The sequence below is a fragment of the Aquila chrysaetos genome, chromosome 3 (assembly GCF_900496995.4).
Source record: "Aquila chrysaetos chrysaetos chromosome 3, bAquChr1.4, whole genome shotgun sequence".
Lineage (NCBI taxonomy): Eukaryota > Metazoa > Chordata > Aves > Accipitriformes > Accipitridae > Aquila > Aquila chrysaetos.
The window spans coordinates 15,216,647-15,233,103 of NC_044006.1; the positions used below are offsets into that span (position 1 = coordinate 15,216,647).

The following is a 16,457-nucleotide window of genomic DNA, read 5'->3' on the forward strand; positions in this document are numbered from 1 at the left end:
GCTGCACAGCCCTCCTCTGTTTGAGAGAAGCTTCTCTGGGTGACTTACCCCCCCTGTTTATAACACGCTTATCATGAAATAAATGCTCTTTATGAGTAATTGCCAGAAGCCTTGCCTTTCACATAGCTCTGTGTTTGCTGGTGCTCTGTAGTAGCTAACCCTGTGAGTACATGCTGTCTCTGCAGGTCATCTCTGTTCATTTGCTGCTTTGGGGAGGCCGGTGTGGACAGGAGTTTTTCAGGTTCCATTGGTCCATAACAAAAGGCGTGAGCTTGCTTTGCCTTTGCACTTCCATCCTCTCAATCCTGGCCTTTGCCTTCATTTCATCATCTCTTTGTCTATGAAAGGGACACATCTTTGTTATGCCCCAGAAGAGCCTGTCACCCCCCTGGTTAGCAGGAACCACCTTTGATGGTCTCTTTAGCCTTATCTTTCCCTTGCATCTTAACTGACTCTGGTTAATCTTCTCCGGTTCCCTGCCGTGCTCACCACGGCAGGTCCAGGTGCGTGGAGCCCTTCCAGCCTCCAACCCTGGTGTGCCCCAGAGCGGTTTAACTGTTCAAGTACGTCCTGCTGCCTTCTCCAAAAAACCCTCACTGGGGTCATGAGGATTTGGTATGATCCTTGCGAAGCTGCAGCGAAAATTTTGGCATCTTTTTTTGCAAGCTGCTGCTCCATCATGGTGCGTGCCTTCCCCTGCCCCACATGCAAGGAGCAGCTCTGCCAAGTGGCTTCAGTGCTTCTGCTCTGAGCGTTGTTGTTTGAAATGTTTTTTATAGCTTGCAGCTTTCTCTTCAGTGCTTGCATCTATAAGGGATTCAAGGCTGAGCTTTTAAGGACAACCCAGTGGATCAGCTAAAACTATATTTATGATGTACTTTTCACCTCTAAAATGCTGGGTTTATACTGAGTTGGGGCCCCAAGTGCACAGCTGCTCTTCAGACAGGGCTCTAGATTGCACAACGGCGGCGCAGGGATGTCAACAATTTATTCTAATCCCTTGCCGAGTTCCCAAACTTCCAGCCCCTCAGTCTGTTTCGACATGCTTGCTGCTTACAGGAGGTGAAGTTGCAGTTGGGACCAGGTTGGAAAAAACAACCATGTTTGCAAAACTGCCTGTAAATCCCCGGGGAGGTACAGCAGGCAGGCACAGCAGGGCAGGATGCTGTCAGCCATCCTCGGGGCAAGGTGGAGGCACCTGAGCTGTGGTATCTGCTAGTGGGACCCTGGCTGTAATGAGCACTGATGACTCATTGTAAAGGATGAGGCTGGGAAGGATCCTTGGATCATCTGGTGTAATTTCAGCCTGATACAGACCAGAGAACGCTGCTCGGGCTGTAAACTTTGAGCTAAAGCACATTTAATTCCTTCGGCTGAGCGTACGGCAGACTGAGTCATACCACGGCATTGGCTTTACGCAGCCTGACCCCATGTCCTCCCAGGCCACTTCAAATGCAAATGGAGGTGTGCCTGCTCTGCTGAGCCCTGATCCTGTGGTGTTCAATGGCCCTGGAAATGAAGCTCGCTGAGCAGAGGCTGGCAGAGGAGAGAAATGCCAGGGAAGTCACTGGCTGTGGTGTAAATCACCACTGAGCAATCCCATAAGGAAAACTCCTGCGGGTGCCTTGGCTGGGCGCATGGTTCTTACGTGCTGGTGGCTGCAGAGCATCCCCACAAGCTCAGGGGAAGGTTGAGGAGAAGGCACTCACATTGCCCGTGACCAGCTCCATAGCTGGGTGCCCTGCGGCACGGTGCGCATGCTCTGCTCTAGCCATAGCCCCTTTTCTGGTTCTTGCCCTGTTTGCTAGTGGTGATTAACCACCAGCAGCAGGCCCTTGCGTGGAAGATGAATCCTCTTAAACACCAGACCGCAGGGACATGCCCATCTGACGCTCGGTAACACTTCTGTCTCCTGTTTGCAGTGCCCAACGGAATAAATCATTCCCCACCAACGCTGAATGGGGCACCATCCCCACCCCAGAGGTTTAGCAATGGTCCTTCCTCCTCCTCCTCCTCCTCGCTGACGAACCAGCAGCTCCCGGCCACGTGCGGTGCCCGGCAGCTCAGCAAGCTGAAGCGCTTCCTCACTACCCTGCAGCAGTTCGGCAATGACATTTCACCAGAGATTGGGGAGAAGGTCCGGACCCTTGTCCTGGCACTAGTGGTAAGCCCTGCACGCTGGCCTGGGCTGCCTTGCTTTTGTCAGACCACTTTGGCGATGGGATCCTGGCAGGCAGTGCATGCACATGTTACACAATATTATCTGTTTGTGTCTTTATAAGCAGAGCTGTTGACTGAGCAAGACTGTGTAATGTTTAATGCTTTCTGCTAAACTTGTTGTCTTCTCTTTTTCTTGTCTTCAGTGGTTTTCAAAAAGCTGTTTGTCCAGTGGCTTTGGCATGAGCTTGGGTGCAGCTGAACTTAAGAAAACTTGGAAGTATTTGGACTAAGCTTTTCTATAAAGGCCACAAGTCTGGTGCCATGGGCTTGCTGGAAGCTGTGGGCTATGCTGGGCTTCTCCATTTCCCCTTGCAAATGAAACTTTTCACACAATTCAGAGGAGCCTGTAGTTTTGTACTAGGCAAGTGTTTTCTTGCCCATGCAGATTTATGATTGCCTGGCCCTGACTGTGGACCAGTTTACCTCTGATCTGTTTCCATACAAAGAAATGCCAGTTCCAGCCACCACTTTGTTAGTGCTGCCCTGACTTCAGTGTGCTCAAACTCAACGCTGCTTTACTCAGCAAGGCAGCCAGGTGTAATGGAAAAAGCAGGGATGCCGATCGGGAACTGGGTCCTGGCGCTAGCAGGGACTTGCTCTGGAAAGCTGGTAGTGCTTCTCCACTCCTCGGTGTGTAGAGAATATCATGACACTTCAGAGATTTCATTTATGATATGCAGTGAAGTATTTAATGGTTTTTTTCCCTCTTTATGGGCTGCTCCTGCATTTCTTAAGTAAGCCCACTAGCACGGCAAAGTTGACTATTGCCAAGGTCTGCAGAAGATGGGAAGGCTGCTGTTGCAGAATAGGAGGTCTGAGCTTCTGCTGTGCTGTTACTTTTCTGATTGCATATTTGCCTGCATTACCAAAGGCATTGATTCTTTGCTTGTGACAGTCTTAAGGTGCAGCTACAGGAAAAGGCTTGGTAAATCACTTGTATGTACCTTCTGCCCTTCTTCTGCACTCCTACCCTTGGATTTGTGAGAGCTGGAGTTGGTGGCAGTGCGTGCATGCATAAACAGTGTGTGTACGCGCTCCTGCCCTTTTGCAGCTATGATAGCTGAAAACACCCTTCAAAAAACAAATGACCAGGTCTTGCTGAGGAATTGTGACTAATATTTGCAGGTATACAAACTGACTGGTAGGAATGCTGTGCAAGCCCATACCCTGGACCGAGACCTTGGAGCACAGCACCACACCGCCTGCCTGGCTGCGGTCCGGTGCGGCACCCAGCGCTGCTCCCAAGCTGATCTCTGCTTTTTGGCGGGTTTCTTTTGAGGCTCAGCATGCAGTGAAGGTAGCTAGACTGCAGGCAGCCTGGAGTATTTCTGCTTCCAAGGTTGGTGTGGGCAGAGCAAACGTGGGTCTGTCCGTGGCCTTGGGGGCTTTCACAGCACTTAAGCACTGGATGCAAAATGCTGCTGCTGCTGAAGAAGGAAGGCATATATATTTCCATGGGCGTAGGGTAGTACTTAGCTTACTCTTTTGGAAAGGAAATAAGTCCAGGTTCCTCTGACTGTCGTTCTCACCACTGATTGTGGTAATTGCTGCAGGGATGAACTTTGTATGTGTGGTTTATCAAATGCTGCTTGTCCCAGGGAGCACCCAGCCTGAAGGGCCACGGGGGATGCAGGGTCGGGCCCGGAGGGGACCATGCCAGTGGGATGAGCAGTGGGCTGGTGGTGACTTTGTGGATGGTGGATGGATTAGATGAGATGAGCTGAAAGGGAGGAAGGAGGAGAGGAAGGTGTGCAGCTCTGAGCAGCTGGAATTGCTGTTTGGCTCCCCACAGCCTGCCACAGGCCACCTGGCCAGGGTACAGGAGGTGCCAGCTGGGTCCTGCTGCCTCCTCATAGCCAGTCCCTGCCTCCAAGCCCCAGAGCCGGGAGGATGCTGGGCCGGGCAGTGCCTGGCTGTGTGCAGCATTCGCCCCTCGCCTCGTGCAGCATTTCTGCTCCATTGGCCTGAGTCTTTTTGGCTGCATGAGGCAGGATCCAATGCAAACATTGTCAGTCCTGTAGTGGCAGATGCAGTCTCCCTTCCAGTTCTGTTCGTTTGGAGCCGTTTCCCACGTGTCTAAAAATAAGAACAAATTGTCATTTCATTTCTTAATTTCTTTTCTCAGAACTCAACGGTGACAATCGAGGAATTTCACTGCAAGCTCCAAGAGGCGACGAACTTCCCCCTCCGGCCGTTTGTGATTCCCTTTCTGAAGGTGACGGGGAGCTAGTGGGGCTTGCTGACGCTCTGTGTGCCGGTCTGTGCTTCTTGGCAGCATGTCACTGCTGGGAAAGCTCTCGTTTCAAGCACCACAGCAATTTTGTTAAAGTCCAAGACAGACTGCACAGACCGTAGCGGTGGCCATGTGGGACTGGCTTGTGGAAAGCTAACATTATAACGAGTGCCACATATGTCTGCTTGTATGTTAGGGATAAAGGAGACAAACCAAGCTCCATTCAGCGGCTTCTGATCCTATAATCTTATTTGCAAATGTTCAGATCTAGAATATTTGAAGTGTTGGTGTTTGGAACACATCTGGGGTGGTTAGATGCTGGAAGCACAGAGCACTTCCTGGGACACTTGGTTTTTGGGTGCACCAATGTCAGGTTAGCAGCTCTTAAGAAAACACAGGTAAATCTGACAGTGCAGATAGCAGGAGCTAGAGGATCCTGAGTGGAGGCCACTGGCTCTAGGTGTTACTGCTCTGAGGGATTATGTGTGCAGAGCAAACCTTCTGTGAATGGCTGGAAACGCCTGCCCGCAGCCTGCATAAACCAGACCCATGCTTGTTTTCCAGGCCAACCTCCCGCTGCTGCAGAGAGAGCTGCTGCACTGTGCCCGGGCTGCCAAGCAGACGCCCTCCCAGTACCTGGCGCAGCACGAGCACATCCTGCTGAACACAAACACCACATCCCCCGCTGACTCCTCCGAGCTGCTGATCGAGGTGAATGGGAATGGGAAGAGGCACAGTCCGGACAGGTAAAAACAGCTATCGTCGCTCTGCCAAGTTCTTGAAGTTGTGAAATTTTTTTTTACTTTGCTGCTGTCAAAGCTTCAAGCAGCATCCAGGGCTAAACCGTAGGATCTTATCAACTCCCAACAACTATTCTCGCTGTTAATAAGACATTGATGATTGTCCTCCTGCACTGTGAATTCAGGTTGGGATCCTCTTTCAGGCAGGTTCTATCCCAGAGGAACTTATTGCGTAGCACTGAAAAGCTAGTCTGGAGAGCCGAGCAGTTCTCCACCTCCACGGGCAGCGAGCGGAGGCACTGTCAGGACTGCGAAGGATGCAGTTCATTTTCACCACTTTTTTTATTCCAACTTAAAAGTTGTTATGTAATTATGTGGAGTGTGCCTCAAATTTATAAAAACTGTGAAATTTTAATTTGGTCATGCTCAGAAAAATGAATCACAACACTCGGGCATCTTGAACTTTTTCTTTGACAGGGTCATTTTGTGGATTTGTTCACAAGTTGAGCATGTTTGGTTTAGCTCCCTGCCTTTACTCCCCAGTAAAATCATTGCTGCCCAAACTCTGCTGTTTCAAAATCTGCATCCTTCCCTTTCCAAGTACATTTATGCAGTGCTAATGAATACCTCTTTTTGCTGGTGTGGTTGCAGAAGGGAAGACAGCAGCTTTGAGAGGGAGCCGCTGCCGACAGAGCCTCCGGCCAAGAGGGTGTGCACCATCAGCCCTGCACCCCGGCACAGCCCTGCCTTGACAATCCCCCTGATGAATCCCGGGGGGCAGTTCCACCCCACCCCACCACCCCTCCAGCACTACACCTTGGAAGATATCGCGACCTCCCACCTCTACAGGGACCCCAGCAAGATGTTGGAGCACAGAGAGATTCGGGACAGGCACGGCGGTCTTGGTGAGAAAGCCGGGAGAGCTTTTAGTCATAGGAGCTGTGAAGTCCAGCAGCTGAGCTTTGGCATCGGTCCTTGCTTGGCCACTCGCACCCAAAGCTGTGTAATGCTGGGCATGTCCTCAGCAGTGATTTTGCAGGGAATTCAGAGAAAACAACTGGCCATGGGAGGTTAAAAATGGGAAGATTGAGAGTTTGTATTTCCCCGTATAGATGTAAAGGCTGGAGCCACTGAGGATGCGGAGGAAGGACCTGGTGTTTGAGTTGAGTGGAGGGCAGGGAAATAGAAATTAACCTTTCCAAGATCACTAAAGCAGAAAAGCAGAGCCTGACCCCCCCCACCCTATTTCTTCCTGGGGGTGCATGGGATGTGCATGCTGTGTTTCCAATAGGGAGCCTGAATCACAAGCTCTGAGCTCCTGTGGGTTTATAATAAGGGAGCCAGGTCCCCAAGCAGGTCAGATCCAGACCCATGAGTAGATTGTAGCACTTCCAAGACAGTGACACAGACAAGGATAAAAGCACCGGTGTGGAATTGTCCCTGTAGTGCTGCCTCCTTGAGATGTATTTTAAAATCCCAGCTATATGTAGCTGGAAATACAGCTCTTAATTATCACTTTGGGGTCACCTTCCCTCTCCAGCACTGAAAGCACTCAGTCCATCTAATCGCTCTTCTGGCTGTGGTTTGTTGCAGGTTTGAATGGAGGATACCAGGATGAGCTGGTGGACCACCGCTTAACAGAGAGAGAGTGGGCTGACGAGTGGAAGCATCTTGATCACGTAAGGAATGGCAGGAGGTGTGGGAAGCTCTGTGGGACGCAGCAACCCAGTGTTCCACCTGCTCCAATTTGTGATTTTCTTGTTGTTGATACCATATCCAGGCTTTCCTAGTGGCTTGTAGAGGAACAAGCCACCACAAGAAGGTGGACGGTGAGTAGGGCAGATAGGAGCAGTAGCACTTTCCTGACAGATTTTCTCTGCCCGTGGTCAGTGGAAGCCAAAATCACTCTGGACTAAGCATCTGGAGTTGGGGAGCTTCTCCTGCAGAGCATGGCCATGTGCTGCCCTGGCTGTCTGAGCAACCAAACCCAACCTTGTCCCTGCATGGGTCTTTTCTGCCACAGCCCTGGCCAGCACTGGACCAGCAAGTGTGCAGATGTGCTATGTGCAGTAAGGATATGGTGCTTACAAAATAAGTAAACCCATCATTATTTTTTTAAAAGACTTTTTTTCCTGAGGTGCCAGGCTTTTATGGGCCTCAACTAGGCACCGACAGCAAGACTTGGTACTTCTGGCAGACTTTCTGCAGTCAGCTTTTTCCCTCTGAGCAAGGCTGTTCATCCAACCACTTCACTGGAGAGTTTCCCCCAAAGAGAAGGGATTGAAATTCAGCTTTCATCATAAATGCAGAGACCTCATGCTTGCTTATGCTCTAAAGCTGATGGTTTGGGGTTTGGTTTTTTTTGTGGGGGAGGTCGAGTAGAGGCCCCGTATCTGAATATTTGAGAGTTAGGATGTGGCTATGGAGAGCTGGCACCGGGTTCACAGCCAACCCTTGCATGGGCACCCTATACCCATAGGAAAGCAGTGGCTTTTTTCCCCTCCACCTTTAGGAGCATGGCCTGAAGGTGTTTAGCCACCTCCTGTGGTGACCAAGGCCTTACGGTGCAGGTGTGACCACCTCCTTCCCACCTGGTGCTGCATCCCTGCTCGGTATCGCTGTGCTGTGCATACAGGTACGGGACCCAATCTTACCCGCCTGTATGAATACTGCATCATCCAAAATACCGTGCTCAGAGCCTGTTCCTGTGAAATGACCTCATGTTTCATTTTCCTGGGATGGTCCCTCGGACAAGAAATCTGGGAGATGACCTCTTGAGCAGGACTGAAAACTCATTCCTCTCTGCAGGCACTGAACTGCATCATGGAGATGGTGGAGAAGACCCGGCGCTCGATGGCCGTGCTGCGGCGCTGTCAGGAGGCCGATCGGGAAGAGCTCAACTACTGGAAGAGGCGGTGCAGCGAGACGGCAGAACCGCGGAAGGCGGGCAGTGAGCTCATCTCCAGGCAGCACAGCCCCAGCAGCTCCGACTCCATCAGCAGCGGTAAGTGAGGGGTGGGTGTGCTGCACCAGGACCTTTTTAAGTAAGAGTCTAATGAAGATAAAGCTATATTAGGCATAAAGTGATGATAATATATTCAAATTATTATATAAATTAAACACTTAAGCAGTGCATAGGTGTTCTCAAAGCTTTGAAGAGAGACAAGTCATTGGACACGTTGAAGCTCCTGGGTGAGCTCCTGAAAGCAGCATTTGCTAACGTCTGAAGGCACCTTCGGGGGGCAGCAGCAGCTTCTGCTAGTGCCGGGAGAAGAGCATCTTCCTTGTCACTGAGCCATACTTGCTGACCAAACCGAGCCAAGTTCATCCAAAGCTGAGAAACCAGGGGGTGAAAAGGCAGGAGAGGTGGTTGATTCCACCCCTCTTTCCCTTCCAGTTTGTCTTGCCTAAAGGATTTTAAATGTCAGGGTCTACTAATTCTAAAAATACCGAAGACTGCTGTAAGTCTAAGAGCTACTACCTGAGTTACTAATTCTATTTTTATATCATGAGTCAACTTAACTTTATTAAAGCTGACTATTTTTCCCCGTCAGTATGCAGGGGTTTTGACCCTATACAAGAAATAAGTCTAAAATGGTGACTTTATTCATTTGGATCTAATTCTGATTTCCATCCAAACAAATATGCTGCAAATCAAATGCTGGAAAAAAAAAAAAACCCTGATCATTCAATAATAAAAATGGATGTTGCCTAACAATAAGAATAAATGTAAAACTAAAAATCTCAATTAGATATATTCAACTTGTTTGTATTCAAAATAGAGAGTGAATCCTCCTGCAAGGAAACCAAGCGCCCATGGCTCCAGCTGTAACTGCAGAGCGGGCTGGATGTATGCAATGACCTGATGAGCACAGCTGGCTTTTAGCCCTTCTATATTTAAGTATATTGTGACTAATACACTTACAGCCCCATGTTCTTAAAGGTGATGTAATTTAAATTTTTTTTTATAAATTGGGAACGTTGTTGATGCTTTCTCCCCTCATGGGACCTAGGGCTAATTTTCAAGCTCCATTGCTGTTGCAAGAAGGTGCAGTTAAACATCAAGAAGCATTCCAGGTGTGCCGCAGGCTTAAATAACCTCACTGCCTTCCTGGAGTGGTTTTGTTCTCCCACCAGCCTTTGACATGAATCAGTTTTTGTTCTGACCCTTCAGAAAGTTACTCTGAAGCCTTAAAAAAAGGGATGCAGATAAAACACAGGATGAGCTTCTGAAAAGCTTCCCTGTGTGACTGCAGTCTGTGTTTAGGTCCTTGTGTGACTCTCCCCATCTGTCCCGTAGGCTCTTTGCAGGCTTATGGGTGCTGGGGAACATATACACCTCTTGCTGTAAGAGGTCTTGCAGGACAGTTTGTCCATCAATTCAAGCCTTTGAATTGCCCCTGGGAGTGGAAAGTGCTGCGTTTAATGTAAACTGCTGGTCATATAGATTGATGCTCAAAGTTGCTGGACAGTGCAGATGTTTGATGGCATGTATTTATAAGCATTGCCGGTTGTTATAGAGTACCAGGAGATGGAAATGGGTTATACAGTGTCATAAATTATGCAAGGCACTAATTAAATGTTGTAATTTATCATCTGAGTTTTTGATGAATGGCTTCAACTGTAGGAATCCTGTGCTTTGAGTTTTAGCTGGTTAATTCTACCCTGCCCCATGATGTACCGAGGTACTGCTGGGCACTTAAGCAGCAGTTGGGCGAGACGAGGCTTTGCCAACCTTTCCCTCTGTCCCTTATTCCAACAGATTCATTGCGGGAGTTCAGCAACAGGTCGGGAACAGGATACGTCACTGAAGAGATATGGAAAAAAGCTGGTATGTGTTTGCTAGTAATCTCGGCGAGGGATTCTGCCAGGTTGGTTGAGATAAACACAGATGCTGCAGATTCGCTCTGCAGAAACAGGAGAATCCCAGCTGCAGGAATGCCCCAGGATGTGCACATCTGGCTACCAACAGCCCCGGCCTGGGTTTTCCAAAGGGCTCTGCTCCTTCTGTACGATGCCAGTGGGGATCCTGTGGGGCTGAGCCTGGCCTTGCCGCACCCAGGAGCGGTCATAATGCTGGTGCTGACTGTGACCCACAGACATCCCAGTCACAGGGAACATGCCGCTGCCTCTCGTCTCTCAGAGGCTCACCACGCTCCTTGGGCGGGTTGTGAAGCTGCTTTTTTCTTCCAGAAGAAGCCGTGAATGAGGTGAAGCGCCAGGCCATGTCGGAGGTGCAGAAAGCGGTGGCAGAAGCCGAGCAGAAGGCATTTGAGATGATTGCCTCCGAGAGGGCTCGGATGGAGCAGACCATCGCAGACGCCAAGCGCCAGGCCACCGAGGATGCTTTCTTAGTGATAAACGAACAGGAGGAGTCTACGGAGGTAAGGTGCCAGGGGACCTCCTAGGAAGGGAATTCCAAAGACTCACAAGGTCTCCAGGTCCTGCCTGGCAGTGACTCGGAGCCTGCGGGTCCCCTGTCCCTTTTCCCTTTTAAAAGTCTCTCTCCAATCAATAACTAAAAGGATGCATTGGTACCCTAAAAAAACCCTTTTGCTTTTGATTTTGCTGGCAGGGGAATCGGCCTAAGTAAGTTACTAAGCCTCATAACACCTAGTGAGATATTTGCATGTTGGAAAAGAAGGGATGACTCTTAGTTTGTCATAGCCAGCGACACCTGCTGAATGAGTGTCTCTTAGAGAATTTCTTTCTACTCCTCAATTGTTAATTACCTTCCCTGTTCCTTAACTGGAAGCTCACTTCATTAAGCTTTGGAGATCTCAGCTGGACTGGGCAAGGAGAATTGCACGGTTAATTCCTGCATCACCACAGCCCAGCCACATGTGATTTGCTTCATTTTATTTTCTCCACACAAATGCAAGAGCAGAGGCTTTGCCTCTGTTTCTGCCAAGCAAGAATCTGATGGGAATGTGGAGTTAATGTCCGCTGGGGCTGTGTGGGCAGCAAGTCTGTTTCCCTCCTCCTGTGGGATTTCAGTTCACCCTGCTGACCAGGGCTTGGGAAGCTCTAGTGCTGGGTTCCCATGCACAGCAGGAACCACATAAATATTAGGTGTTGTTTCAGAGAAGTATGTATATACTGTGATATTTCCCAATTAAATCACTGAAGGTTGAATGTACCAGTTGATAAACATATGATGGGAGTGGGTGGAACTGCTCAGGAAGCCATGGAAGAAATGAGACAAGCAATGATTTCTCTGTAGGGGAATACCAGAGGAGTGTCCTCCTCCTCCAGCTGTCCCGGGGAGCAGTGCGGGACCTCGGCAGCAGCCGAGCATCCCCCCGCCAGCACACTCCCATGCAAGCCCCAGAGCCCTTCTCTAAAGACTGTGTTGAAAAGCTGTCACGTATTCTGGCATGCTGCGTAACCTTTGAAATACAGTTTAAAAACACCGCTTGAAGTGTAAACAGCTGTAAAGCAGTGACCCAGTTTTCCAAGAGTTACCGCAGGCTTTGGTAGGGTTTTTTTTTTGGTCACGAGTCCTGCTTCTCCTGGAGGACTGAGGAGCCTCAGGAACACGTTGGCTCTGGAGCAGCTTGCTCCCGACCACCTCACTTTGGTGCTTCGCTGCTAGCCCATAAATCATCTCCATGAGCTGGTGGCTCCAGCGCAGACCCCAGGAGTGGGGAAACTCACTGCCCTTCCTCACAACACGGCTGTCCGATACAGGCCAGCATCTCCCACCACCCCGCTTTCCTGCTTCAACAGCTTTTTGCTTGTGGTCACAGAAGCGATTGCCAGCGAACGGTGCCCCGTTGGGCAGGGTTAGAGGCAGGCGGGCTCCAGCGGAGGCTGCTTTTCCGCAGCTGAACTTGCCCTCCCCACTATGCAATTGCTAACGTGTGAGTCCAGCTGCAGGAAAGCTAATCCGCCTGCTCCCCTCCTCGGAGCAGCTGCAGCCGCAGCTCCCGGCGCTGGCCCCTTGCCCCCGCGCTCATAAGGAAGCAGTGGCACGCCGTAAGCCCACCAGCTGACGCCTCTCCCAGCGGCCAGAGGGGCTTTGCTCCGCTTCCAGATTGAAGCTCAGGCTCTGGCAGTGCTTCCACCTGTCTGGGAGGCTTTCAAATGAGCTTTTTCTTTTCCAAATTAGCCTGCTCCGACCTCTTGTGCAGCTAGGCAGGGTGCAAAGCAAATGGTGCCTGTGCAGCACGCTGTAATCCCTGCAGAGAGCACTTGGCTGGGAGCAATACCAAAATAGAGCTGCTTAAAACAGGAAATAAAAAGACCGAATAGCAGCATCTGCAGCATGTTTTTTAGTCCTTGCTTGCTGTTTCCTCTCTGCATTTGGGTGGATCTAGGGGAGAGGATATGACCGGTGCAGTCTGGAAGGCGGTTTTGGGCAGAACGGAGCAGTAGGGGTTAGTACCTTTGGCAAAGGGCTGTGAAATAGAAGGAATTAATGGTTTGCTCATTTTAATATTACTAAATCTAGGCCAGAGGGCAATGAACAGTCCCCTCCAGAGCTGTTGAGTCAGCACCATCCTGCAGCTCTTGGAAATTAAACCCATTTTCAAGTGTGGCGTCTTTGGTCTTGCAGAGTTGCTGGAACTGTGGTCGCAAAGCGAGCGAGACATGCAGCGGCTGCAACATCGCCCGGTACTGCGGCTCCTTCTGCCAGCACAAGGACTGGGAGAGGCACCACCGAATCTGTGGCCAAGGCCTGCATGGCCAGAGCAAGCCGCTGGCTCTGCCCACAGGCCGATCGGCAGCCACTGCTGCCAAGAGCCTTGACGGTGTGCCCAGCCCGGCCCTCGAGAAGACTTCGGCGACCACCTCTCGGTCCTCCACCCCGGCATCCGTGACAGCAATAGATACGAACGGACTCTAAACGGGAAGTTTTGGTTCAGTCCATTTGATTAGTTCCCCTGGGTTTTTTTAAGCTGAAAGAACCCCCCACAGCAACTTGTATCACTTGACATATTTGACACATTGCGCCGCCTCCTCAGAGCACCAACACTTGGGCTTTGCCATCTCATGCTGGCTTTTTTCTTTTGTGGCGTATGAAGAACTGAGGCCAGCCTTGCCCGCGGCACCTCCGTGCCCGTCTCTCTGCAGTGGGGTGCCAGAGCATCATTCGGGACCTGGAGGAGGCCAGGCACTTGCTCGGGAGGACCTGGACTCAGTGGAGAGCACTGCCGGCACACACGGGAGATGCTGAGCCCCATCTTCATGGGTCAAACGTGCTCAAGCTCCTTTCCTGAGGTGCCTGAGCCATCTCCTCCTTCAGCTAACTTTCTCCCATAATATGCATCTATCTTTTTTTCCCTTGCTCCCAGACAGCGGTGTCTCAGATGGCCATGCTGGCTGGTTGTTGCTGTGAACAGACCGGAGCCAATTTCCCAGCAGGAGTGTCTTGTCCTCTAGTGCAGTGGCAAAAGCCGAGCCCTCTTCTCTACTGCCTGCAGGTTGGCGGCTGATGATTGCAGAGAGGGAGGAGAAGATTCATGTGCTCTAAACCAAATGTCAGTACCAGGGAGGTACGGCTAGTCGCTTCCGGATGGCCTGGTTTTAATACTGTTCTGTGACGGGACAGACAGTTGTGTGTTACCCTGGGTGGGAACTTTGCTGGGGGAAAGCGCAGAGCAAATCTGGATTCATTGCGGGTGGTTATTGCCCTTTCCACCTGGGTACTGTTATTTTGCTATGCAGAAAGTGGTTTTTTTTTTCACTGCATGGAAGTTGTTGGTTTGAGAGTTACTGCCGTTGTTTTTAACCACAGAGATCCTCATGTGATTGTGATGGATTACTTATAGTCTGTTCTCTTCACACGCATTGGCCAAACTATTAAAATAAATGCAGGACTTGGTGTCCTATGTCGGTCCTTACCCCCAACCCCAGGGGGCTCCTGCAGTGCTGCTTGGACGCCATCTGCGCTCCTCTCCCCGGAGATGCCTAGGGCTGCACAGCCATCACCGCCTTGTCCAGCCTTCGGAGACTCGAAGATGCAGGCTTGGAGAACAAGGTCCGGTGGGGATGCCATGGTCAGCCTGGAAAGATCCATCACTTGGAGCATCCCTGCTGTGGTGCGGAAGGAGGGATTCAGGGCAGCGCAAACCCTATAATGGACACTGACCCTCAGAGCGGCTATTTTGGGGCTCGGCAGGGCTCATCTCAGATGCTTCATGGAGGTCATCAGAGGCGCAGCCCGTGGGAGGGATGGGCATGTGCCCTCTGGGGAGCCGCACTGATTTCCCACGCTGCACACAAACGGGCTCTAGAAAACCATCTATTCAGCAAAGCCGTGTTTCCATGACTCTTTTTGTACGATTGCTGGGCTGGAGCCCAATGAGGCGAGTAATTCCCAAATTATTTTTGATTACTTTTTCAATTGGAGGCGAATAATAGAGATGTAATGAATTGTCATTGAGTTTGCAGTGGTGTAGCTGGCTGCTGGCTGCTAGGGGATAAGAGAGTGACCCACCAAACCAGCTTTGTCCCTTAGGGAAAGCTGTTTCAGAAGCTGCTGTCATGGCATAGAGCGGGTGGTTCCCGTGTCTGCAAGGTTTTATTATGCAAAAAAGCCACAAAGTCACCTGGTGTTAAGACAGTTCTTGAGTGGCAGTTGGGAACCTCTCCCCTGTGTCCCCCAGGAGCTGGTGCCGGGACTCCCAGCTGCAGCAGAGCCCTTTGCACGGACACGGCTCCTGGGAGCTGAGCACGATGGTGCTGTGCTGCTGGGATTAAGGCAGCCCCGAATGGGGTGGCACTCAAGCCACCCTGACCTGCAGCAGCAGCGAGGCCACAGCATCCTGGGGAAGGTGACACCCAGCCTGCAGGTGTTCACCCCAAGAGAGACGGAGGCGGCAGGGTGAGCCCCAAATTGCGGCAGCCCCGTGCTGCCCTGCCTGCTGCACCCGTCGCAAAGGTCCTGGTAAGTGGCTCTGTCCAGGCTGCTGCGGCAAAGCTTAAAAAGATTTGCTGTGCTCAAGTCTGTAGCACGGAGAAGGATTGCGTGTCGAGTGTGGAGGAGCAGAAAATGCTTCAGGCTTGCAAGAGCACTGGGGCGGGGGGGCTGCCCTTGCACCCCCACTCCTCTCCCCAGAGCCAGGGGGCTGAAGGGCTTTCCTGCCGTAAGGGGACATGTGCAAATTCGGAGCAGCCTCAGGTACACAACGTCTGGTTGCAACATGCCAATCCTCACCTGCAGTCCTGACCTAACACTGTGGGTCAGCGGCAGCCAACTGCCATGAGGTCGAATGCAGAAAGGAGGGCAGTGCTGGAAGAAATTGTTTGTAAATAGATTGTCTTCCATAAATCTCATGCAACTTTGATGGCCGTGTACTAAAATTAACCCCAGTGTAAATGAATGAAATACTAACAGTCATGATTAGAACGATTGTTTCTTTTTTTTTCTTTTTTTTTTTTTTCTTTTTTTTTTTTTTTTTTTTTTTTTTTTTTTTTTTTTTTTTTTTTTTTTTTTTTTTTTTTTTTTTTTTTTTTTTTTTTTTTTTTTTTTTTTTTTTTTTTTTTTTTTTTTTTCTTTTTTTTTTTTTTTTTTTTTTTTTTTTTTTTTTTTTTTTTCTTTTTTTTTTTTTTTTTTTTTTTTTTTTTTAACATGGAATGATAAATGTGAAATTTGGACAGGGGAAAACATTGGGTTGAGGTTTCTATTTTTTTTGACATTTAATTCTGTAATAGAAATTTGTTACTTCATTCCTGTGCGTAACTTATTTAATGTACTGTATAAAGGAACCCAAACTGTTACAGATGTATTTAGTTTGTTCTACTCAAAAGTAGTCAATAAAAAGACTATATTCATGATACAGCTCCCCCTTCCTCTCGCCGAAGGAGCAGAGGTTTGCTGTGGTGCTCCGGCCACCGTCGGGGTTTCTGTGGGAACGCTGCCGCACTGTGGCCTTGGCCAGGGGAGCTGCAGGGTACGAAAACTGCCTCCCCTGCGGTGGCAGGTCCTGGGGGGGGAGCCCCCAGCAAAGCCCAGGAGCAAGTGCAGGCAGAGCTGGCATTCACCCCCATACTCAGTAATTTTGGCTTCATGTTTAAATATGTTCTTTTCTGGGCTTTTTTTTTTTTTTTTTTAAATTTGAGCACAGACCAGCCTGCAAGGTGCTGTCACAGCTGGCTTGCAGTGCCACCAGCTGTGTGTCACCCCCAGCCACCTGAGGATGCCCAGTGGGCACACCTTTGCCTAATCTGAGGATTTCAAGCTGAAGGCTGCTGCAAACACTAATCCAGTGGTTAAGAAATCCAAAACTGGGGGCCAAACCCCACACTAGTTTGCGGAG

General features: G+C 50.1%; 1 protein-coding gene across 6 annotated transcripts in view; it reads left to right on the forward strand.

Moving 5' to 3' along the window:
- The window catches only part of CBFA2T2 (CBFA2/RUNX1 partner transcriptional co-repressor 2), a 65,618-nt gene extending 49,997 nt beyond the window's left edge, over nucleotides 1-15,621 (forward strand). For 5 of the 6 annotated variants that reach the window (XM_030009215.1, XM_030009217.2, XM_030009218.2 and 2 more), the window contains 9 exons: nucleotides 1,923-2,164; nucleotides 4,346-4,435; nucleotides 5,018-5,199; nucleotides 5,845-6,098; nucleotides 6,787-6,872; nucleotides 8,002-8,197; nucleotides 9,956-10,024; nucleotides 10,387-10,577; nucleotides 12,752-15,621. In XM_030009215.1, coding sequence (XP_029865075.1) covers nucleotides 1,923-2,164; nucleotides 4,346-4,435; nucleotides 5,018-5,199; nucleotides 5,845-6,098; nucleotides 6,787-6,872; nucleotides 8,002-8,197; nucleotides 9,956-10,024; nucleotides 10,387-10,577; nucleotides 12,752-13,042 — 1,601 coding nt within the window. In that variant the 3' untranslated portion in view covers nucleotides 13,043-15,621. The remainder of the gene's footprint in view (nucleotides 1-1,922; nucleotides 2,165-4,345; nucleotides 4,436-5,017; nucleotides 5,200-5,844; nucleotides 6,099-6,786; nucleotides 6,873-8,001; nucleotides 8,198-9,955; nucleotides 10,025-10,386; nucleotides 10,578-12,751) is intronic. The other variant, XM_030009216.1, reaches the window with a different exon arrangement.
- The last annotated feature ends 836 nt before the right edge of the window (nucleotides 15,622-16,457 follow it).